Here is a 26,887-nt window from a genome sequence, read left to right as displayed (position 1 = left end):
CGTGTTTGCACTGTTAGCTATGATAAAAGCATTCGTTAGTGTGCAGAAATTGAGTTGCAATGATGAGATCACTGCTTTCATGCGCTCAACAACATGTCTGTGATTGGCTACAATGTTTATCACTGCAAACTTTCATGCCACAATCTAAAAATAATGCCATAGATCTAAATATAATGCTATAATCAACACTTTCATGATTAGTTAACCTTGAGAGCTGTAACAGTAAAAATGTGCTAAAAGTTTTCAAGAGAGTAATCCTTATCTATTTCATAGGCAAAGATGTTAGCCAATCACAGCAGTGGGCATTTACAATGAAGTGTCACAGCAGACACACCCCTTAAAACAGTATGTTCAAATCAGAGGGCTAAAATCAGGGTAGGAAAAATGCTGTATTTCTAAATTATGACCACTTTTGATGTAAAAAGCATACTAACATTATAAGTGCACCCCAGGAAACATTATAAGACAATAAAACAATGCAGTTCTTGACCCCTTGAAGATTATTCATTTTCATGAAATAAACACAATTTTTTATTATGTACATTTTCCAGCAGTTTAAAATGTCCTTCAGGTTGCATCACTGCAGGAACCCTGACAAGTGTTTGCATACACTACCATTCAAAGGTTTTTTTTCTTTTTTTTTTTTTAAGAAATAATTTTACTCACCAAAGATGCATTAAATTGATCAAAAGTAAATATAGAAATGTATAATGTTACAAAAATTTCTATTTCAAATAAATGCTGTTCTTTTGAACTTTCTATTCATCAAAGAATCCTGGAAAAAATGTATCATGGTTTCCACAAAAATATTAAGCAGCACAGCCATTTTCACCATTGATAATAATAAGAAATGTTTCTTGAGCAGCAGATCAGCATATTAGAATGATTTCTGAAGAATCATGTGACACTGAAGACTGGAGTAATGATGCTGAAAATTGCCATCACAGGAATACATTACATTTTAAAATATATTAAAATAGAAAACAGTTATAATAATATTTCACAATGCTACTGTTTTTACTCTTTTAATAAAATAAATGCAGCCTTGCTTACTTCTAGTTCTCTCTGCACATTAAACTGGGCTAGGAAAAAACATTTCACACGTTTCACCTCCAAGGAGCTCTTTTAAAGGACAGCCATTAATTTCTCCTTAAATCAGTGTAGTACATGTTGACAAGAGACCTCTAAGCCTACTCAAGTTTCCTCAACATATAAATCTTGAGAGTTAGCCTGTAACCAAAACAAAATTAACATCATTAAAAGGTTGTGCCGGTATGGGATAACGGAGAAGCCTGAGGGTGTTAGCAAGGATCGCATAAAGACTACGACTCAAGCAGGTGGCTAATGACAGACCCCGCCACCCTCTCACAATGATCTATTACACAGGCTGATGGGACAGCATGCTGAGCTCCACAAACAGGTTTATAACGAGCAATAGCAGGAGATGATGAAATTTCCCCAACACATCAAACTTAATGATCAAGCAATTTTCTGAGTAATAGCCAGGGGCCTGGAGCAATGCGTTTATTAAGTAGTTAACTGACAAAGACCAAAAAGGACAACAAAGACATCTTAACTACTGATTGGTCTGATTCGTCTCTGGATAGACCTTCCAATAAAAATCTGTTCTTACTGGCAGCTGCTTTGTTGTATCAAAAAAATTATCTCTGTCATGTTAACAGAAAAAAGCAGTGTGTCAATTTAGGGTTGCAAAATAAATACCATACCATATTAGTCACTGGTCGATATTAAACATTTTTACATTTATCGTGATAAGACTATATTGTACATTTAATTGTTTGTGCTCATTTCCTTTATTTTATGTTATATAAACTTTAATGTTAACCTAGAAAAATGAGGGCTATTCAAGGGAATGTGCGGAGTGTGAAAGCTATATAGCATGACAGCTAACATGGAGGCGCCGACGCGATCACTTGCACTTAAAATTCTCAGTCATTTTTGGTCAAACAGATAAGAGTAATACATCTTTCGAATCTGTAAGGAGTCTACTTTTATTTGTGTACACTCACAATAACAACAAAAAGATAAAATAATGAAAGCAAACAGAGTGTGCTTTCTGCAGTCTCTTTCTGTGAACTTGATCACGCCCCCCCAAAAAAAAAAAAAAAAGAAAAAAAAAAAAAAAAGAATTGAAATCAAATGGAAAATATTCTCAGGTTATATAAAACATTATATCAGTTGCTAGAACACATGCAGCCCAACCTGCAGCAGAATCAAATGAGACAGCGACTCAAGAGCAGACTACCTGTGAGAAGATCTGCGATAAGATGTTTTGCCATATTTTTTCAAGTATTGTGGCATTTTTTTTTTTTTTTTGCTTTTCTGTATATGAAAAAACAGCTAATGACTGGGTGTTTGCAAGCGATTTTAGCCCTCTTCGGTCATGTCATCATTAAAAGGTACAGTAATTACAATGCCTAGTAATCTGTTGAGTTATAGATAACAGTCAGCAAATTGCATTTTTTTTTCTCTGTCGAAACACGACAAATTAGTGGAGCTTCCCAAGCTTCAGACACAGATGACAAACCCACTGGCCAAAGATTGCAGCCCAGAAACATCCCAAGCACAGCATTACAACAACAAAAAAAAAAAAGAAAAAAAAGAAAATACGGGCAGAGGACAATGTCTCTGTAGACACAAACATATATGTCGTTACTTATTATTTCTCAGTCCATAATTGTAATTACACTGTAACAAGACTACCTTAAAATAAAGTGCAACCAAATTATTCTTGTTAGACGAACAAAAGTATGAACATCTCACAAGTCTCTAGGGGGCTACAGCTGCACTCGTGGAAGACTGTAAGTGAAGCGCCACACAGGTGGTACAGTTTGCACTTCATTTACACTCCTACAGTATTTAGGCAACCAATTAGACACAAAAACCTGCTATTTTCTAAGCATTTTCATTGCTAAATAACAGGCTGTAAAGCATGTAACTAACAGAAACAATACTATCAGTTACTGAATTCAATTCATCTTCATTCAAATGGATTTAGGAGGGCTTATATATTCTACAGAGGAGTAAAAGCAGAGATAAGCAGGGCTGCCTTCGCTCTCAGAGGCATCTGCGGCATAAAACATCAAACAGCAGCTGAAAATAAAGCACTCTGCTCCCTGCCAGACTACAGAGCGGCTGCCCAGTAGATATGGGAGAATTATGAGTGAGGAGATGGGATTCTGTGACAGTAATGCTTTAGCAAGGTATATGCCTGCATGCGGGTGTCAGACGAATCTACCTGGCCAACCAGAGCGGCCGATCACCCAAAGGTTCTGCCTGCATCACTGTTATCAGCCTGCTCAGCTTGCCTCCACTATGGATATGAGCATCTAATCCTGCTTTCTTCGGCTCGTTTAAATGGAGATGGTAGTGAATAATAGCTATTAGTCTCCACAAGCAATTGCAGAAGACACAGCTGCGACAGTAATTCCCATACGAGTCTTCCCACGCAAACATACATTCACCCACTGTTCATTTTTCAGTGTTTTGTTTGAGCTAGTTTTTGTTTCGAAAGAAAACAATACATACGCAATAAAAAAAAATATAAAGTCTTTGTGAAAACCAGAGATTCTGAAATAATATTTATAATAAAAAAAATAAAAAATAAAAACACCATGAATTGTTTATGAATAGAGACACAACTTTACAGGCAAAGTGTGTGCCAATAGCTAGGGACAGTCTTAATTTTTGAAAAATCTGTGGCACAAAATATTGAAATTATATTTAAAATATAATATAATGATAACACTTTACAATAAGATTCCATTAGTTAACTACATTAGGAAACATGAACTAACAATGATAAATACTTCTAAAGCATTTAATAATCTTAGTTAATGTTAGCAATTACAAATACTTTATTCAATTAGATTTTATGTGTTAATATATAATTTAATACACCTAAGCTAACATGAACTGATTTTACTATTTTTTTTATTAACTAACATTAAAGGTGCTCTAAGTGATGTCACGCGTTTTTAGGCCAAAAAAATTTTTGTCACATACAGCAAACATCTCCTCACTATCCGCTAGCTGCCTGTCCCCTGAACACACTGTAAAAAAATGCAGTCTCTGTAGTCGCCACAAGCTCTGAGAACAGCAATAAAAACAAACTGGTGCAGCCTGGACCACGAAACATAATAAACATGCTCCAGCCAATAACCGACAAGAATGATTTTAAATGCGCGTTCATGACTGTTTCAGGAAGCACGGAGGGGAGGGGGAGGAGGAGGAGGGAGGGTCTAGCTAGCCTCTGTTTTATTTGACAACACTTCGAACGTCAATAGGAAGTTACTCTGCCCAGGATCGCTTAGAGCACCTTTAACAAAAATCAATAAATACTGTAACAAATGTATTGCTAATTGTTGGTTAATGTTAATGTATTAACTAACATTAACAAATGGAAACTTATTGTAAAAAGTTATTATATCATCAAATATATAATATTAAGGTCCCACTTTATATTTAGTGGCCTTAACTACTATGTACTTACATCAAAAATAAGCACAATGTACTTATTGGGTTCATATTGAATTGCAAAACACTTTTGCTGCTATTGAGGTGGATACGGGTAAGGTTAGGGAAAGCTCTGGTGGTATGGGTAGGTTTAAGGGTAGGGGTAAGGTGTAAAGGATGGGTCAACAGTGTAATTATAAATGTAATTACAGAAATTAATTACAGATGTAATTACATGCAGGTGTTTTAAAATATAAGTACAATGTAAAAACATGTATGTACACAATAAGTACATTGTATCAAATTATCAATTTAAATGTAAGTACATAGTAGTTAAGACCATTTAATATAAAGTGGGACCAATATGGATATTATAACATAATATTTATATCATAAATTACATTTTATAACTTTAATAATATAAACAATTTGATATAAATAGAATTCTATTTAATAAATGCCTTCTAAAAATTTTGTAAGAAAATTACAAATTAAGTTATAAAGCAATAGTCTTCTGTATTCAACTTACGAAAAAAGCGTAATGTTAAGGCGTTTAAGGTGTAGGACATAGCTTAAGCATTTTGAACTATGAGAGACATTACACTTGCTTCCTAAGTTGAATATGGAAGGCGGTCTGTGGAAGCTAGATATTTTACTTGTAAAATATGGATATTTTTTTCACACAAATGCATCGTTTCCCTTCAGAAGGCCTTTATTAACCCCCTGGAGTCGTGTGGAGTACCTTTATGATGGATGGATGCACTTTCTTGAGCTTCAAAAAAACTCTGACAAAATCAACAACCTAATTTTGAGTCAGTAATTGTGTTATTGAGATAAACATTACAATTTCCCAAATAATAGATTTTAGATTTAGATGTCAAAACAATAAAGAGAAGGTTGTTTTCCCCTAGCACTGCAGGCGAAGGCTGCTGCTTGAATGTACAGTACTTGCAAATACAAGCTGTATATATGTATGAGGGTGCGTGCATATGAAAGCGATTAGTCTATTCTTTTCAAGCTGACAAACCATGAAATAGAAGTAGCCCAATCTCATTTCCTTTGAATAATAGAGTTCGGGCAATGTTGAAACCTGTAAGATAAATGATCTACTGCTGTGTTGAAAGCTCCTGGAGGCATGAGAGCTGCACTGTCTCCAACTCTGGTGAGGTCCCTCATTTCTGAACAGGCCAAACGCTGCACATTCTTCACATTACCTAAACGTACAGTGCTATTGACAAGCTTTCTTGCTGTGCCTGGGATAGAGGTCAACAATTAGAAGACATCACAGATGACATCCATCCAGACCAAAACCATCTCATAAATTAATTAGGGCTGTCAAAATTAAAGTGTTAATTTGGCAAAAAAAAAAAAAATTCAGTTTAATGCTTAAAAAATATTTAATGCAATTAACGTGGCATCCGTTTATTTTCTGACATCTTTTGGCTGTGCTACAGTATATGATTACGCTATCATTCATTCAAGTCCCATTAAACCATTCAAGCATGATAAGATGCTTCAATGTGAAAGTATTACAGTATAAAAATATATTAACTTTAATGTTAGGTGTAATTAATCGCAATTAATTACAGAAAAATGTGTGATTAGTTTTTTTAAACGATTGACAGTACTAAAATTAATATAAATTAAAGAAAATTAGAAACACACACATATATATGTGTGTGTGTGTGTGTGTGTGTGTGTGTGTGTGTGTGTGTGTGTGTGTGTGTGTGTGTGTGTGTGTGTACATATACACACACGTTCATATATATACTGAATCTGTATAGGACACAAATAAGATGTTGTTGGTAAACATTTAAAACATTTATTTTGACAAATATATGCCATTTTAATTGGTTGTTAAAAAAAATTGCCACTCACACAAAGTTCTAATCTGCAACCTCTTGCACTGAAATCAAAACCACATAGACCACAACATGTCATTATTTGAATGGTGGCTGACTGGCCTATAATGAATTTCTAGACTCATGGAGCTTTAATTGAACCCAGGAAATGACCGATGGGTTGTTTTGTAAGCAGGAGAGTAAAATCTCCAGAGTTTTTGATATTTTGGAGTCGTGTAAGAATAGTTTGTCTTTGCCTGGAGCCTCAAGGCCCGAGGTAACTGTCAAGTCAACTCAAACTGCGAGTCTGCACACTGACATGACAGCACCTCTAGAGCGCTGAAGGCTCACTATGCTCAGACGACACACGTTTGTGGAAAAGTACGAAGGTAGAGTCTGCTAATGTGCACAGAAAGTAAACTATCCGTTTAGTGCCCGTCTGCTTGCTGGATCAATAAAGTGAATGTTAGCTTGTTAAAATGTGTTTCAGTTGGAGTTATACAGATAAGGAAATGAACTGTAGATAACAGTTACATTTAAAGGGGTTGCTCACCCAAAAAATAAAATTTCTGTGTCTTACAAAAAGGCCTCAGTGTCTCAGTGCAGCTTATGCTGCCTTCACGTGCTATCATAATTATCGTAAATATGAGATTCCTAGTTAAAAATTGGACATGAATGTCTTCTCAAGGTGTATTTACCACTGGGAAGCTCTGGGGTAATTTTGATATTCCCAAGTTCCTGAGATAAAGGGTTAGTTCACCCAAAAATTTAATTTCATGTCTTTCCTAACCCGTAAGACCTTCGTTCATCTTCAGAACACAAATTAAGGTATTTTGATTAAATCCAAGGTTTTTTTTTTTTTATCCTTCATTGAAAGCAACAAAATTACCACATTAACCCTCTGGTCCTCTTCGTTTATGAGTCACACTTGGCTTCTTCACGTTCAAAAATGACCAGGGCTGGCTTTCTCGATAACGTTGTCTCTTAGCACACTACGAAGACTCTAAAGATATACCTTAACTGAAGATGTACCATTTCTAGGCGTGTTACCCAAACTATACCTTATGAGGTTGCTTAAGGTATATCTTCTTAAGCGCGACGTTACCAGGTGCTGTCCATGGTGGCGGTGCTGAATTGGTTGATATCGATGGCTCGAGAATCGATAATTCACTCTGTACAGGGGCTGATTCACTGCATTATGTGAGAAATCAGTGTTCTTTATAAAAAGAAGCACTTCAGAAGTAGAAATTGCATTTATCAGGACTCATGGGGTGTTATAAAAGTAATCCAAATTGCAAACTAAATCTATATTGTAATTTATCTATATTCTTCAGCGTGAGTTTAAGGCTGACCGTTATTTAGAACAAAGTTTTAATTCCTTGGAGACACGTCATGCAGCTGACAGACATGTGGTATCGCGTTTATATTGTTTTTTTTTTTGTTTTTTTTTTAATATTCACAAACTTGTTAACTATATCATGAATTTTATGATATATTCCGATTGTAAAATATGTGGAAGTGAATGTGTTTTGTTGCGCGATGAGTTTGCATGGCAGTTAGAGCTGTCGGATATATACGAAATCTTCCCCGAAATACATAAAAGTATGTGGCCGATGAATCGGGAGAAGAATAGAGTAAACTTTATTGTTTCATAAACAATGTGTATCTGATATGAATAAACACTTCATCAAATTATAATTGAAAGGGTTATTGTTGCAGCTTCCATAGTAATTTAACAAACTATAAATGTCTTTTTTTATGCAGTAGCCTACTTAATTCAAATGTGTATTTAAATGTCTGAAACCTAAAATAAAGCGCAATGAGGTTAAAAACACCGAATAGTTGTGATAACGTTACATGACAAGCGCAGAGCGCGCGGCTGTCTCTGGTTCAGTGCCAAAGCACATTTGAAGTCAGCAGTGAATTTTTTGCATTTTATTCTTTGCCATAATCCTAATCGAACACTGGGTGTATTACAGCTTCAGAATTATATTCGTATTGACTGTCAACAGTGATAAGGTATAGCTAAGAGTGCTCCAGACCAACCTTACGAAAGTATGATTTACAGAAAGTATACTTAACTAAGAACGTTTTGGGAAACACGTATTAAGGTACAGCTTAAGGTATAATTTAAGAACAACATAGAGTTAAGAAGGTTTCGGGAAACCCAGCCCAGAGCCTTAAAATGTAACTTTTCCCCCACAGGAAAACCAATGAAATATATTTTTGTTCAATAATATTTTTTGATTATTATTCAGAATTTTGAGGGTATTTTATGATACTATACAATATTTATACAGTTTTTATTAGCCATTTTTCCCCATTGAATATAATACATAATACATTTTTTCTATTTTTTTTTTTCTTTTTTCAACTAAACCAGTATTTCATGTTAAAATAGAGACATGACATTTAAAATATAATTTTTTGAAGGTAAATTAGTGCCATCTAGTGGGAGTAATAAAAAGAAAAACTTTTGTAATGACATGGTGTAACCACTAGATTTCTATATACATCTGCAAGAAAAAGTATGTGAACCACTTGCAGAATCTGTGAAAATTTTAATAATTTTAACAAAATAAGGGAGATAATTAAACATGGCGGCGGGGAGAATGATTGCTGCTGTGACTGGTATTCTTTATTAGATTTTCTCCACAACAGCTACATAGCCTTGACTTGTCATTAAAGTAGTGCATATTTACATATGAAACGTGTAGTAGGTCATACACACTTAAAAAAACATAAGGGTCAGTAAATGAAGACAGAGTTTTAATAGTTCTGGGTGAACTATCCCTTTAATGCTACAACAGAATTATGCTGATGCCAAAGAAAGAAATCAAAATTAAATGTTTTGGTGCTGTTCACAATCTCAAGAGACCCCCTACAAATTAAGCCACAGTACTGATGAAAGGCTATAAATGCCTCAGGTTTTACATCCATATTGCTCTGTCGCCAATTGAGACTCACCCCTGAGATGGGAAAACATTTCTATGCCTGACATGTCTGGGATGAAATGTGAAATACATTAAATGAATATATTATCAGCATTCCCAGTTTGTTCCGTTTTCCATCGTTCGATAATATTTGTTCGCCGTTCCCTCTCTGGACAGGTTCACTGAGTGAAACGGAGCAGGTTTTAACTCGGTTTGATAAGTTAATAACAAAATAACTTTATTTGGATTCCCTGTCACACGTACCTAGCAGCTGCACAGCTGAAGGAGAGCTAATAGTGTTTGGTGAGCCCATGGTTTGCCTCGTTCCAGTGGACTCTGACTCCAATTTCCCGTGGCACGCACGTAAATACATTCACAAACACCCAAGCGAGTGCGCTCGGTGGGGAGCTCTTAAACATTTGAACAGCATGCTAATGGTCTGTCATCTCCACAACTTAAATATTTAAACTGGATCTACTGAGCCTGTGAAGCCTGCAAGGTGATATGACATGAGAGTGGGCCACTCATCTGCCTTGCTGTTTAGACTACACCGACTTACATAAATACAATAAACAAATAATGAATAAATAAGTGCATGTTAGGGTTGGGCAGTATGATGGCGTAAACAGCGTGATGCTAGAAATATCCACATGGATTATCAATGTGCAGGACTGCGTTACACTATTTACATGCTATTTGAAAGCGACGAAGAAACATGGAATATAGAAATACAGAATAGGACATGTCTCAGATAAGTAAAAAAGAGAGTTATGAGATGCTTGCTCAATGCAATGCAGATTACACAAAAATTATACATTATGCATTAAAACCTGTATTACATAATGTATCAGGGCATTACACACTGATTATCTAGAATTTGAACTGTAATTTAAACCTACAGTATAAATCAGGGTTATTATTGTTAACTAAAACTAAATATATTATATTATCTGTTAAATATATATATAATATTTATATATAAACTAAACTAAAATTAGAAATGTTGCCTTGGCAACAAACTGAAATAAGTAAGTTGAAGCACTAAAATTATTAACTAGAAATAACTAACTATAGAAATAAATATAACTGGAATAAAAATAAATTAAACCTGAATAGCAATTAATTAATATGATTAATCATAATAATTATTATGACAAATGCACATATCAAAGTACTAAATATTAAACTAAAATTAACACAAAAACTAAAATTTATGCAAAAATTAACAAAAACTAAATAAAATAAAAGCTACTTCAAAATATTAACTATTAATATAAATATTAATATTATGATATTTGATAGTTTAATATTAATATTTTTAAATAAATATTAATATTAAACTATAATAAAAAATAAAATAATTTAACTGCTATAAACAAACAAAATTAAAAGAAATGTATAATAAATTTATTTCATTTATTTATTTATTTTATTTCATTGTATGTCAATAATAAAATTTCTAATAAATAAATAAATAAATAAAGCAGCATTCTCACTAGTAGTCAAGACTTTTGGACCTCACTATACCCCATTTAATTTCTTGCAAAAATAAGTATATTGCGATTTATGCAGTTACCATGATATAAAATTATTCATACAGTGATATAAGATTACTGCCTGCCCCTAGTACATATTCATCTTCATGCTAAGTGCTGCAAAGCAATAACATTCACCACCAGTATGATGACGACAGAGGTGCAAACTCTGCTGTAATCAATGCCTTAAATGTAAATGTAATCAGGCCAGGAATGGACAACACGTAGGAGTTAAACCTAGATAAAATGCTCGGATGATTTTATGCTACCGTCCCCATTTTAAAAATGCAGCATTTCATAGCCAGCGACAGCAATCAAAATTCCAATCAGGCTGATGGAAATGAAAATGATTTGTGGATCGTCCTTCCCCTTGAATGTTTGAGGAAATACCCCAAAAACACTTATGTGATAATTTTCCTCTCTCTCCATCACTGAATGAACAGGTCCACACTCCCAGTGGATAAAGTCTTCATTGCATTTTCAGACTCCGATAATCCCAACAAGAAAGAATTCTCACAAACATCTGTCTGCATATGATGAATTCCAATAGCCATTGCTGACGTCCTAGTTGCTAGTAGCATATAAATACATTTTTACCACATATTTAAAAACCTCAAAAGTGAATATTACGGATGTGCTGAACTACATATTTTCAAGCAGCTTGAGACTTGAGACCAAAGACTTCCATCTGTTAAGTACAAACACCAACAAATTAAACCTGTGCAGACTGCACAGCAGAGATGATCACAAGTCTTGTATCTGGAGTTTTTGGTCACGAGTTGAGTCGAGTCTCAAGTCAATTATATAAAAAAAAATTAATAAAAAAAAAAAAACCCTCATGCAAATCCTTTTTTTTTTTTTCCTAGGTGTATTATATAGACAAAATAATATTATGTTTCTATCATCTGTTTTGTTTGTAATAAAGGTCCTAAGATGTAAGGGATAATGTACATCCAGCTTGTTACTTTATAATCCATTACAATGTACAAAACAATCGTCCTGGCAACCATGTAGTCATTTTCACGGGTCACGGGATGTTACACAGCAATTAGTTATACAGCAGTTTGTTATACAGAGCCGTTGTTATTGAGGGCAGTCATTATCAGAAAATATCAAACCTCAGAATGTTTAAGTCAATAGAAAACTGTATGCATGCTGATTGCGATACGTTAAAATATGAGCTTTAAGTAATAAATGGATTAACATCTCTTTCTCTCAAGGACACACATTAAGAAAGAGAAAAGCTGCATATCCCATGAAAAGATTGATAAAACGTAGTGCTAGTTTTAAAGGTTAGAAATTTTTATTTTCCTATATTTTAACAGGTTGGCAATCCAAAGGAGCCATGCAGCTAGACCACAATATAATAGCTAGGTTTGTGATTTAATGTGTTCCGGTGTCTTAAATTGTTTTCCCACATTTTGCATCTAGCTGATCTAACAAAAGTCTGACCAAACGAAAGAACATATGGCATAGGGCACGGTGGCTCCCGTCATGTTTCATGGGACTCTTATGACATTTCAGAGTTTACACGCAATACATTGACGTTACAATTCCATGACAAGGGTCATGGATCTACCACGATACGTAGGGAAATATGTGACGCAGATATTATAAAACCATCCTTTATATATTTATTTATAAAAAATCCTTTATTTTATCAGTAGTTAAGGATAAAAGACTTGAGTTGTTTTTAAAATATTCACAAGTCCTTTGTGTCGAGTCAAGTCTGAAGTCATTTAAGGTCAAGTCCAAGTCAATAACTCGAATTCCCATCTCTGCTCTAGGAAATTCACAAATGAATAGTCTTCTGCAATAAAGGTTATTGATATTTAGTCTATCACAGTCTCCACAAAAATTGGTGCTATGGATTATGCAAAATAATGGGAACACCGCTCACAGCTGGCCATTTGAAGTCAGACAGTAATGGTCTTGAAATTTATTGTTGAAGGAAATTAATGTTACAACAGCGCTGCTCTGATGAGTATAGAAGCTGTTTTTTAATAGTGGGGAATTTAGAGATTTCTCAGACAGGGTTTTTACCATGCTGACAAGCCAATGTTAGCACAATGAAGCACAGCATGCTAGTGCCATCAGCAGGATAAATTCCTTTGAGAAATGTAGTCTCTAAATTAAACCCCCTTAACGAACCACCTCTTGAAGAAAAATTTGATAAATTAATTGCCTTGACCCAACTCAACTTATCTAGAAAAAAATGTCTAAAAAATAAAAACATAATAAATAACAGTGATTTTTGTCAATGCATTTAACCGCATGAGCCTGAATATCCATTCAGAACAGGAAACTCGGGCTATTGAACAGCAAATGAACACAAAGAGATGGTAATCTGGAAAAAGCAGTACAAAACAAACCGTAAAAGGTTCTCACAGTGCACAAACTGCATGTTAAAGTGATTTTGAATTAAACGTGGCTAAGCTGCAGGCTGGAGGGTGCCTTTGGTCTCTGGCAGTCGTATTAGTGATTAGCCACTGGTGCTGCTGATTAATGGTGCTGTTCATAAGTTGGCATCTAATGATGGCCTCTCATTATTTACCGGGACACAATACGCTTAATCAGACTCCTCACGCATCCCTAATTGGGGAAGACAATATTGATTTTAACCACTGGGCGATTTGTCCAGACTTTAAATGCAAAGAATGCAAGTCAATAATTGGTAATGCTCATTGCGAATTCGTGACTGCCCTCCTGCATAACATCACACCAGGGTTGTTATCGTTAACTAAAACTACATAAAAAAAAAAAAAATAAAAAGAAAAAAAAAGAAAGAAAAAGACAAAACAAATAAAGCTGAAAAAAAAAAAAAAAAAAAGGAAAAGTGGCCTTGGAAACTAACTGAAATAAGTTTAAGTTGAAGCTCTAAAATTAATAACTAGAAATAAAATAAGGACTGCAATTGAAATAAAAAACTAAATAGCAATATTTAAAAAATAAAAAATTACAAAAGCCCGCAATGGGTAGCACTGGTAAGATCATTTAGTATCATTACTTTTAATGAAGAAAATTGTGTTTTGAGCATCTGCAACTTTCTTTCACGTTCATTAGCAGCAGTTTGTGCGTCTGCTTGCAGAAGAGATACTCAGCTGCTCATCTGCGGTGATGCGTGATGCAGTAGTGCCGACATATCTGGCTTTAACATGTTATTTAGCCTATAACACACTCTCACACGTTTATAATTTTTTTTCTGCATTTTTAGGAGGAGTAAAATTTACATATGTGGTTTCAACAGCCTGATGCATTTAGACTTGTCCAGTTTCGTCTGGAATGCCTCCAGACCACCTCCTGAAGTGGTTTGAGCAATCAGATTTAAATCAGTCTCAAATGTGCGATCGGACAGCTATCCGATCAGAGAAAATGCATGAAGTAACCAGGTGTAAACAGGCAATGATTTAAATCAGTGGTCTCAAACTGTCGGCCCGCGGGCCATTTACGGCCCGCCCTCCCCCTCTACCCGGCCCGCAACTGATCTCAAAAATAAAACATAATCCGGCCCGCTAAATTATTATTATTATTCTCTAGTTGCTACCTGTCTGATATGCAAAGAAAAAGTCGCCGTTCTATGGGATCATTCACATATTGCATCACATAAGCGGCCGAGCCGCATTCTCCTTCTTTCCAATGCGCTTTCGCTCCGGTGGCGTCTGTCATTGCTATGCAACCATGAGCCGCGCTCTCAACCGCGTCGCTTCTATTATGAGCGCGCTTGCCCAAATTACAGTAAAAGCACTCGACTTTGAGTCACGAGCGTCGATTTAAACCACCGAAATGCGTCCGATGCAGCCATTAAACATTACCGATGCTCAAACGGCATCTTGGACAAATGCGCTGCCAGGTGTCTGTCAAAAATCAGAAGAGTGTACAAATGTATTCAGGGATTGTATTTGTTTAGTACAGTGCAAAATTTTAATGTTATTTAAGCTAGCATAAAGTAAGGGAAAATACTTCCACTAGATGTTAAAAACTAATAATGTATGTAACAATGAGAGATTTTTATTTTTTGGCAAAATAAAGTTGATATATATATAGCTCCAGTTTTTTGTTTATTTCTGACCCCTCCGCACCACAAGTGTTGATGGTTTTGTTCCTAAATTACTGTATTTTTTTTTTATTCCATGCACCTTGTTGGATGTGAGAAGTTTCACCAGACTATTGCAATTAATAGTATATTAGTAGTATTATATTAGTAATACTATTATATAATTATATTACACTCTGTAACAATGAGAGAGACACTGCTGTTTACATTTAGTATGGTAAATAAAATATTTATAGGTATAAAGATATTTTAGTAGGCAAATTTGATGTAAATGAGAAATAATGCAAAGGAAAGTAAATTTTCTAAAATGTGGGTTTTCTTGCGCTTGATTGTAAATATGGCCCTCCTATGAGGTGTCAATCACAGAAACGGCCCCCTGCCAATTTGAGTTTGAGACCCCTGATTTAAATGATTGAATAAACATACATCATACAGAAAATAAGACTCTTGTCTTCCTCAAAAGAATTCAAAAGAAATTTAACAGAATGTGCTTGTCCGTGCAATTACAATGGGAACTAAAGCCTGAAAACTTAAAAAAAAAAAAAAAAAAAAGTGGTCAGTGAATCATCCAGACCGGTTTTGTGAGCTAAATCTTTAAAACAATTCTGAAAAGAATGCAATTCATGAACCAGACTTTGCTACCTCTCTCTTGAATGTGGCAAGGACCGTTAAAACATTTTTACAATGAATAATAGGGGTGTGACGAGACAGGTATCTCACGAGACGAGACGAGACGAGACTCGAGATTGAGTTCACGAGACGAGACAAGATTTTTACACACTATTTCTAAGAAATCCTCAATGGCGAAATACATGACTAGAAAAAATATTCTGCAGGTTTCTAGCTTCTACAACTTTAGACCTCCTAACTGAACTCCTTTCCACAAACTGATCATAGAAATAAAAACAGTATAAATAAAAATGGTAACACTATACAATAAGTCTCATAAGGTCTCATTTATTAACATTAACATATTAACCAACATCAACTAACAATGAGCAATATTTGCTACAGTATTTATTAATCTTTGTTTATGTTAGTTAATAAAAATACTCATTCATTGTTAGTTCATGATAGTTCACAGTGCATTAACTAATGTTAACAAATGAAACCTTACTGTTTGTGCTTAATAAGATTAAGAGAAAACTGTTATTCGTTTTTATGGTATCACTTTACAGTAAGTGCAACCATAAACGTACTCTCCCAATATATTTAAAGTGCAAATAAGACCATCTCTTAGCTCTGTATCAAAGAAAAAGTTGGTTACAACTACACTGCCCAGCCTAAAATAGCTTTGATATTGAGAGATATTTGCATTCATCAGGGGCCGCTTTCAAAATGCGGAGTATTGAAATCACGTTTGAATGCGGGCGCGCGTTTACTTTCACTTTCAGTGATCGCGTACTCTTTAAATATGGAGCGCAGGCAACCGTTATCCAACTGAATTAAATGTTTTTTTTATTTAAACACAAAGCAAAAGAACAATGGAGGCGTAATGTAAACGTAGCGGTGGCATATTCTTTCCTAATCATCCTAACGCTCTGTCATGGCAACATCACGAGACTACTTTTCGCCTCGACGAGAAATCTCGTCACACTTTAGTCTCGCGAGATCTAGTAACACGAGATCTCGTCACACCCCTAATGAATAATATTATTTCACATTGTTTTATGATACTTTTATAGTGCCTGTTTCCTTTTTGAAGCTTGAAAGCATCAGTCCATATTCAATGTAATTCAATGGAATGACATTAGGGTGATAGAATATTATCATATGTAAAATAATGTGAATAATAATGACAGAATATTAGTTTTTGACTGAAATGACCATAAACTTGGACATCCTGTAAGCTTCACCTACCACAAGATCGGGGTCCTGCATGAGACTGAGGATGACCTCATAGAGCAGGGGCCGCAGATCCGGCTTGAACTTGACTGAGATCCATTGTCCAACCAGCCAGATCACCCGCCTTCTGATCAACTTGTACCTAAAAAGCAAAATGAGCCAAATCAGCATTTCCTGTGCATTGTTAATGGCTTAACATCTTTTAAAAAGCTTCCTTTATTCGAGAAGGTAAGGTTCCAAATTGCAGGTGTAGGGCACGATAGGGAGATGATGTCCTGAAAGGGTCTTTTCCTCTTCAAAACCTGTATTGAGCAAACCTTAAACATTTCTCAATTCCATGAACAGTGCACGACTTCCCAGGAGGAAAAATTACATAAGGTTAGTATTCAAAAGGCAAAAACTTACTTTGCAGTAACTATGTTCAGAAAGAAAGAGAAAGAAATTTTGGCAGAAGTCCAAAATAAAACACTGGGGGCTCATATATATATATATATATATATATATATATATGAGCCCCCAGTGTTTTATTTTGGACTTCTGCCAAAATTTCAAAATTTCAAAATTTTGCGCATGCTAAATCATGCGATTTAATCGCGATTAAAATATTTAATCGTTGCCCAGCACTTATATATATATATATGGGGGCTCATATATATATATATATATATATGAGCCCCCAGTGTTTTATTTTGGACTTCTGCCAAAATTTCAAAATTTCAAAATTTCAAAATATATATATATATATATATATATATATATATATATATATATATATATATATATATATATATATATATATATATATATAAGTGCTGGGCAACGATTAAATATTTTAATCGCGATTAAATCGCATGATTTTTCTGCGATTAATCGCGATTAATCGCAGCATGCGCAAAATTCAATAATGAAATCAAAAGTAGTGTATTGTGTAATTTTATTCTTTCAAAGTACTGCTGTATGAACAAAAGTGCAATAGAGAATACGAACCGACGTCACACCTCGTTGCATGCCGGGGCGGCGTCGCCATTTTGACAGGGTCGCCCTCTATTACTTGTACTGAAATTAATACGGATTCTTGCTTACCTTTTGTTTTGTTTCTGCCATTAAGTGGAACGTTAACATTTTTAATGGTATCGTTTGCATGGAATAGAAGCTATTTTATCGCATCGCATGATCATTTTATTTATTTTTTCACTGAAGTTTTGTAGGATTTCGTTTACAGTGTTGATCTGTTTATCGTGTCGCACGCTGGACGCTCACTGCTGCTTCAGCCATCGTATGAATATCATCGTATGAATATCCAAATAAATCTATGTAATTAACACACTGAGAAAAGTCGATTCATTTATTTGTTGGAAACGTTTAAATTATGCTTAACCGAGCATATTGAGTAGGCCTACAATTGTTGTCATTGTAATTCCCCTTTTCCATGATCACAGATGAGGAGAATCAGAGATTATGGGTCAAATTCAGCGGACAGACGGACACGAACACACTGTATTTTTATATTTATTTTAACAAATGACAACCACACTAAGCTACCTTTATAAAACCGTTATGAAGAAAATTTATATTAAAGTTTAAATTTTGGTGTCTAAGTGCACTTTTCTAAGTGCATTAAGCGTTTTCTTTAGATGACATGAGAGGAAACCGTTTAAGATATAAACGTGCTGCATTCATATTTTGGGCTCCACACAGTATGCTTTAATAAACATGTACAGAATTGTTGGTCACATGAAGCGTTTTGTTAAGCATTTGAATGTCCCCGTCAAGTTCTGCTAATTCACGAGCGCAGTGAGAGTCAGACTCGCAAAGGTAATGTTAATTATTAAACCAAACGAAATCGAAACGTTCAAAAACACTTAGCAATGTGATTCTTTTATTGAGTGATAAGCAGTGGGTACCTTTTTCCATCTTTCTGTCCGCACCAGATATTTTCTTTTTCGTGCTGTAGCTCTCTTAGGCACACAACAAATGCTTTCATTGGTTGAGACGCGTGATGACGCTCATCCCAAGCAGCCAGTAGCCTACTGATAAACATCCCGCCCCTCCTGTGACCCATGGTTTGTGTTGTATTCGGTTGTAGTCTATCTATGTGTATTCAAACCTTTTTTTACAGTCTATGATTCAAACGCAGTGAGCAAAGGACTTTCAAAATAAAAAGTATGTTAACGCGCGATAAACTAATTGTCGGCGTTAATTAATTAATGCGTTAACGCGATAAAAACGTGTTAACTTGCCCAGCCCTAATATATATATATATTATATATATATATATATATAATATATATATATATAATATATATATATATAATATATATATATATATATATATATATATATATATATATATATATATATATATATATATATATATATATATATATATATATATAAAAACAATTATGCATATACTAATCCTAAATGTCCCAAATATTCCTATCATTCCACTTTATTAAAGTGCACATCATTTTAAAATGCACCTACAGAATGCCTACAGATATCTCTATATGGTGAAAATTAAAGTGCATTCAGAAATGTATTCAAGCGTTACAAAAGGCATATTCAGCAGTGCAGCCAAGACCACCTTAATATTTCTGCCCAATCAATGTTTAATTTTCATAATCAATATTAGATTTATTCATTGGTCACATTGAAATGCACATCACTTCCCGATCAAGATCTATATTCTCATTAAACATTAAAGAGGTTATGGACTCTATAGAGCATACAGCTTGTGGAATACATGTGTGCATGATAATATCTGGAATATACTATACATTTTTTCTTGCAATTTTGTTCTGCTCTCTCTGTACTACTCAAACTTTAATCAATTCATTTTCATTTTTGCCCTCAACAACAGCCGACAAAAGACTGAAGGATGAACTGCAAAATTTTGGTTAATAACGTTTAAACCTGAGGACGTTGCTTTCGCCTATCTGTACATCGATTTATGTTTGTCAATAATTCTCATTCTCCTCCTCGCACCAAAATGCATGCTAGACATATTACAGCTGGCTGTTATCTTTCAGGTCTCAGAATAACTTTCCTATGGATGCGTGCACATAAATATTATAGATGTTAAGAACATACTGATATTTAAAATAATACTCTAACAGTAATAATAATAATAAAAAAAAAGTAAATATATTACAAGCAGGGGTGTTTGCTTTTGTAAAGAACCAGAATTTTCCACGAAAAAACAGTCCAAAATTTGAACTGTTTTTTGCAGGATCGGTTCTCAAAAGCAAAGCAGGCATGACTTTGAGCCCCGGGATCTCTCAGGTCACTGGAGACAATAAAAGAGAGTCTGGGAGGGATCATTTCAAGGCTTTTTTTGAAGAAAATATCTCTAGAGAAACAGGCTGCAATGCCACTGGCGTTGATAAAAAGTAAGAGAGTGTGCCAGGGGTTTAAGCTGCCTTCGTCTGCTTGCCAGTGAGTGACAGAGTAATTAGAGCCGATGGTGATAAAAACTTCAGCATCACACCCGAAACAACCACTACTAATATCACCAGCACCTCATTACATTAAATATAAAGGTCACTCCACAGAGAGCTCAAATATATTAGCCAAGCTGTGAGTCATAATTAGTCCACTCTAAGGTAAACATTGTGTTTGCTAAACAACACATCTGCTAAATGACATGTAACCAATGATTACTCTCAACGGCATACAGCGCAACATATAAACATGCAAATAAAGGTAAACAGGCCTGCTGCCGAAGGCACTTTAGCTTCTTGTACACTTATTAGTGTAAGGAGTCTCCAAAGAGACCTCCTTTTCCTATTAAATCATTTTCATTCATTTTTAATAGGAATTTAATATGCAGTTTGGCAAGGTTATGAAGTAAATGGATACAGAAAAGGACGAGAGGGGTTGATGACATAATTAGCATAAGGCACAAACAATAAGCCATAAACACAATTTGTGGCCAGATAAATTTATGGCCAGCGTAACTCTGATTACAATATATATACATATATATAGATATATATATATATATATACACATACAAATTATATATATTTATACAACAGTTCTGTCTGGTTCTCGAATCTGATTGGCTGATAGCCATGCGATATTTCAGTGATAACAGCACTCCTACTGCCTTTTCACCGTTTGTATCACTCCGCTTGAAGTGACCGTCATGGCGGCCGATCAAATCAACCGTCATTTTTACAAATACTACTTCTTGTACCACGAACTGTAGTTTTAATAGTTTTTTAGGCGAGAATGTAGTTGAAATATGTGACTCATATTTAATAACAGCGACTATTTTACAATTTGTTTTGACGTTTTCGGAGATGCGAGCTCGAGTGCGTCAGCGGCCGTTCAGTGCTTCTGTAACCGCCGAGAACAGGTTAATCTCGGCCAGTGCCTCTGGGATTTGCTGCCGGCTCTTATAGTGGTTAAACACGAGACATAATTCAATTTGAGTACATAGAACGGGCAATCTTTGGTCTTATTAATCTATTATTTGTTCCAGAGCAAGTCGAATTGTGCTATATTAAATTTGATAATAATAAACGTTACGTTACATCCTTATATAGCATATTGGCTACAACTAGACGGGACATATCAGACTCTTCTCCGCTCTTTAAATACGTAAAACATTAAACTTTATAAAATACCGGCACATGTGTTTATCAATATGTACTCCAGTACATATTCAAGTGCCAGGCCACTGTCCTTGGCCATAATCCATCCACGGGAGGTAATAGTTCACTGTGTCCCGCTAAAAGTGGAGAAGGAACATGACAGAGTTTCTGAAAATGGCAAAGATGGACGCAACAGGCTTCCCCAGCCAATCGATCCAGTCTTTAGCAACACCTGTCTATCGTGGCTGCCCTTTTTGACCCCAGAGACACAAGATCAGTGCTCAGATTATCTGTCTGCCAAGGCAAAGCACAAGAGTCTCGACTTTTGTGACACGGTAGGTCAAATGAAGTAATGAATCAATGGGAGGGTCTGGAGGGCTGCCAGTCGGGGGGAATGACAGTGCACAAGGTCAAGGAATCTGCAGGCGTTTCTCATAACAAGTAATAGGGACAAATTACATAGGTATAATGCATATTGGCAACTTCCTGCTGAATATAAACTTGTCAAATCCCAAAGCCCAAGGCACAGATGGCAGATGTCAGGACCAGGGTTACTCATAGGTCTCTCTGAAAATCCCTTGGAGGCTTTCTCAGGCATACTGTCTCATCATGACAGTGACAAATGTGCCTGATTAAAGAGTGGCAAGCGTACATTTGCTTGCTCTGTCAAGAGCACGCGCAGAGACCGCCTCAATGCCCATGAACACACACACACACATACTCACACACTCACTCACACACACACACTCACACACTTGATTTGTTGACTGATCCCCTCTGGAGCCACCAAAAGCCCATCGAAATGCACACATTTGCACATACAGCATCTGTAGCATACTCTCGAGCATGTTTTATGTGCAAGCCAACAGGAATGAAACACGTGGATAGTTACAAACCAATGTGGAACTTGGAAATACATGACTTTGTCTCTCTCTTTCCTTAAAGACCCATGAAATCACTTTAAAAAGTGAAATTGCCTGGCCGTGTTTGAAGTATTTTATATTGAAACTAAGTTTGGACAGTACAAGAATTCATTACACAAATTGACGTAGTGCAGAATGAGTCAGCAATATTTTTGTTTTGTTGGAAAAATTTACATTTTATATCTACATACCTGCTAAAATTGACTTATTTATAAATATGCTTGAATTTACATTACTGTTTAAACGTTTAAACTTATGCTCACCAAGGCTGCATTTATTTGATCACAAACACAGTAAAAACAGTAATATTGTGAAATATTATGACAATTAGATTTTAAAAAGTAATGTATTCCTGTGATGGCAAAGGTGAATTATCAGCATCATTACTCCAGTCTTCAGTGTCACATGATCCTTCAGAAATCACTCTAATATGCTGATTTGGTGTTTAAGAAACAGTTGTGCTGCATAATATTTTTGTGCAAACTGTGACAATTTCAGTTCATTGATGAATAGAAAGTTTTATTTGAAACTATAGAAAACTTTGGTAACATTATAAAAATCTATATTGTCACTGTCATTTTAATGCATCCTTGCTGAATAAAACTTTTAATTTCTTTCAATTAATTTTTTTTACTGACTGCAAACTTTTAAATGGTAGTGTAGATGAACTCAAAACATCTAAATTTTAATTTCATGGAGTCTTTAAATGTCGACATCAATGTTATGAAATATGCAAATGAAGCTTAAATCCCACTCTCCTTACTCAAAAAGGAGAAAGAAAAAGAGGTACACAAGCAAAATGGAAGGAGAAACTGGCGGTCACGGTTTCAAATGCGATCATAATGAGATCTTCCACAACAGAGGTCTGTTTTTTTTCCTCTCTCTCTCTCTCGCTCTCTCGCTCTCTCGCTCTCTCGCTCTCTCTCGGTCTTTAAAGTAACAAAAGATGCTATGTGTAGAGCCACAATCTTCATTACTTCTCTGTTAATTTTGTATCTTTGTCTTGTCCTCCCACAAAACTGTTACCAAAACATAAAAACGACATCAGGCATTGCACAGCAGTGTTGGGGAGTAAATAACAACACTACAGAACAAACGACATTCCTTAGCAGCACGAAATTAGCTTTAAATAATGAGCAACTTTTCTAAAAACTATTTTTAGAGTCTATTTTTGCTAAAACCTCTAAAACAGTATTTGGTTTAAATATTTCTTCAAGAGTGTTAACAGAGTAAAAAAAAGTTTTACACAGGGTTAAAACCAGCACAATCTAATAAAACATGCTCAGGGATAAAGGGTTTTGACAGAAAGACCATGTTGGTGGATCTTTTCCTAATATTTAAAACTTGTGTGTCAACCTGGAATGGCCTATTCGGGAACGGGTATAAACAATCAGTTCGCATCAGTTTGAAAATTCATAGAAGATTCTTCTACCAACATTGGGGCTGAATACATGGAGTTTATTCATGGTATTTACTAGATCCCACTGTTTGCCATCTGCTATTAATATAGGAACGAATTATTAGTTTTAGATCCATACGAGGTATTGTTAAAGGGTTAGTTCACCCAAAAATTAAAATTATGTCATTAATTACTCACCCTCATGTTGCTCCAAACCCGCAAGACTTTTGTTAATCTTCAGAACGCAAATGAAGATCTTATTTAATGAAATCTTCCATAGACAGCCTATGCAGTTGAAACTTTGACGCTTCAAAAAGTTCATAAAGAGATCGTAAAACTAATCCATATGTATCGAGCGGTTTAGTCCAAATTTTCTGAAGAGACATGATCGTTTTATAAAACTAACAGATTGAATTTTATTCAAATGTAAACATTCATCATCTCACACACAGTTGTGGTAAATGGAAGCTCAAGCATGTTTGCTTGACGTGTGTGAGAACCAATGAGGTTCATTCTCATGTGTTAAGCAGCACGTTTGAGTTTCCGCAAGAGGTTTGTTCTTGAGAGTCATTCAGGTTCGGTTGAGCTTCTGTTTAAATTTGCTGATCAATGTTTATATGGGAGTAAAAAAAAGGGCTGTTAATTTGATTGACAGCCCTACCAAAAAAGGCAGTGTTGCAAGTAACTTTTTATCTGTATCTTGTAGTGTATCCAACTACTTTGAAAGGGTAGTTTGACTAGTTTAACTACTGTAAGTTACGTGTATTTTGTCAAATCATCATCTCCAACACTTCTGAGTTTCTTTCCTTAACCCCCAAGGCCTTCAATGAATATTTCAAAACCTCTCTCTCTACAGGACACTTATTTTACATATCTGATACTTCACATCTTCCCAACTCTCTTGATCTCATCAAATGCCCCACTGGAGTCTCACAGAAGAACTTTATTTAACCAATCCATCAACCACAGCTGATATAATACTGCCATTGTAAGGAGGCAGTAAATGTCATTGAGGCGAAGTGTAAAGATTATCCAGGCTCCCGTCTGAGGTTTATCTAAATCTCGATATCTTTGTGTTGTTCTTAAAAAGACTTGAGAAAAAGTGAATGAAATCTGCTCTTTCCAGGGCTTGTCCGTGTTCAGCATTTGATGTTATTCTGCACAATTTTAAACTCTTGAAACCAAAAATCCAAAAAATAGAGCTATTAAATTATGTTTGTATACCTGTACACCTTTATGTAAGCAACCTAGATTTCCAGAAACAATCATATGAAAACAGAAAGAAACTTGGTGCTGGGCTTCATCCCACATTCTTTTTGATAAATTGCCTATCTGAGCTCACAAAGGAGTAATGCAATATAAAAAAAAAAAAAAGAAAACTTCTGAGAGAAAGCTTTAGTCTTTTATCTGTAGAAGGGTTAGACCCTATCACTGCACACAAGCGCTTCTTTGAATGCACCTGTGGAGTGACATCACTTCCTGGAATATTAAGAGTGAATATAATTTCATGTACAGAAAATAATGCTTAAGATGTTTAGTTTGAGGATGTGAAACGTCATACTGTGACTCATTCACTAACGCAGACATTATATTTTCAAGTGTTCTTTATGAAGGTTGTAAGGTATAAATGGTTCTCAACGATTAATGATGTTTATTGAATCATACCTGTTATGGCTGACTTGTAGCTCCCCTAGGAGTTGGTTCTTGAACCACTGATCAAAATCCACATTGTCAAACAATTCATAAGCGGTTAACCCAACGACGTTGTACACTGCAAAAAGAAACAATTGTTTTTTGCACAAGTTAACATTTAATTATTTTTGATTAAAAGAAAGATTTGCTTTGTTAACCTTTTAAACATAAAAAAGTATTAATAATTTTATCCATACAAAAAAAAAATATATATATATTATATATATATATATATATATATATATTATATATATATATTATATATATATATATATATATATATATATTATATATATATATATATATTATATATATTATATATATATATTATATATATATATTATATATATATTATATATATATATTATATATATATTATATATATATATATATATATATATATATATATATATATATATATATATATATATATATATATATATATATATATATATATATATATATATATATATATATATATATATAGCAGATCAATATATAATACAGCATTTATGCATGTGTATATAATCAAAGTCCCTTTAAGACAAGTCATTTCACTCGGTGGCCATCTTTGAAACGCCTCTCGGGCATCCTGGGCATCATGCAATCTCTTTGAATGTTCGCCAACCTTACGATTAAATTTGATATATGAAATCACCAATGAAATCTAACAACAACCGGCTCATAAATTTAGTTTCTAAACGCTCGAATCATGACAAAAAAACTATTTTCCAGGTTGGATCAAGCTAATGCGCATGTGCAGACCTAAATGCGTGTCTCTTCGGAGGCGCGCGTCTGACTGTTTCTATAGAAACCGGTGATTCTAACGGCCGCTGAAGTGACGCGTGACTTTACCAGTCGGCGATTGGCTCTTATTTAGAAGGCGGGACTTATTCCGCCATATTGCACGTTACACTTACTCCCATTCAAAACAATACGAGTGACACGTCTTGTGTTATTCTATAGTCTTTGATATAATATTTAATAATAATGCAGAATCTTTTATTTTAAATATTTATTCTTCATTTTACACCAAAACATTCCTCTCTACTTATTTTTTTTTTATTTAATTTTTTTGTTATTTACATTTTTAAATTGCATTTTGCCTGCCCCAGTTTCAGTCTCAGACATGGTGGGTGTGTATAAGAGTAACAAGTAATGCATGATGGTACCTGCATCCTTCATGAGCATCTGCACTGGGTCCTCAACATTACTGGGGCCTGAGAGAGAGAGAAAGCAAGCATTGTGATATGTTCCCTCCTTCACAACCTGCACACAATGTGCTTTTGGCCTGTTGGAAACATCTAGCACTTTACACATCTATTATAATTGTGACTTAACCACTTTGCAAGCAGTATTAAAAAAAGCTGCAAAGCACGTAATAATATAAACAACTAAAACTTTCATCCCATTTCCCTTAACCAATCACAATTAGCCATCCCAAAGCGACAATGATGGGGCTACACTCCTTATTGTCCATGTATAATTAGAACACAGAAAATGCTCAAGAGAAAGACAATGAGACTGCTAGGAAATTAACTGAGGGGTCATTATCAGAATCATCATCGAAATGTGTGCTTTTACAATG

General features: G+C 34.8%; 1 protein-coding gene across 2 annotated transcripts in view; it reads right to left on the bottom strand.

Annotated features, from left to right (window-relative positions):
* Positions 1–26,887, bottom strand: part of ipo11 (importin 11) — a 178,353-nt gene that overhangs the window by 96,066 nt on the left and 55,400 nt on the right. For both annotated transcript variants that reach the window (XM_067394838.1, XM_067394839.1), the window contains exons 14-16: positions 26,472–26,519; positions 25,273–25,378; positions 16,700–16,826 (exon numbers count right to left, since the gene is read on the bottom strand). In XM_067394838.1, coding sequence (XP_067250939.1) covers positions 16,700–16,826; positions 25,273–25,378; positions 26,472–26,519 — 281 coding nt within the window. The remainder of the gene's footprint in view (positions 1–16,699; positions 16,827–25,272; positions 25,379–26,471; positions 26,520–26,887) is intronic.

Source organism: Chanodichthys erythropterus, chromosome 9, assembly GCF_024489055.1.
Source record: "Chanodichthys erythropterus isolate Z2021 chromosome 9, ASM2448905v1, whole genome shotgun sequence".
NCBI lineage: Eukaryota > Metazoa > Chordata > Actinopteri > Cypriniformes > Xenocyprididae > Chanodichthys > Chanodichthys erythropterus.
This window is presented reverse-complemented; position numbering and strand designations above follow the sequence as displayed.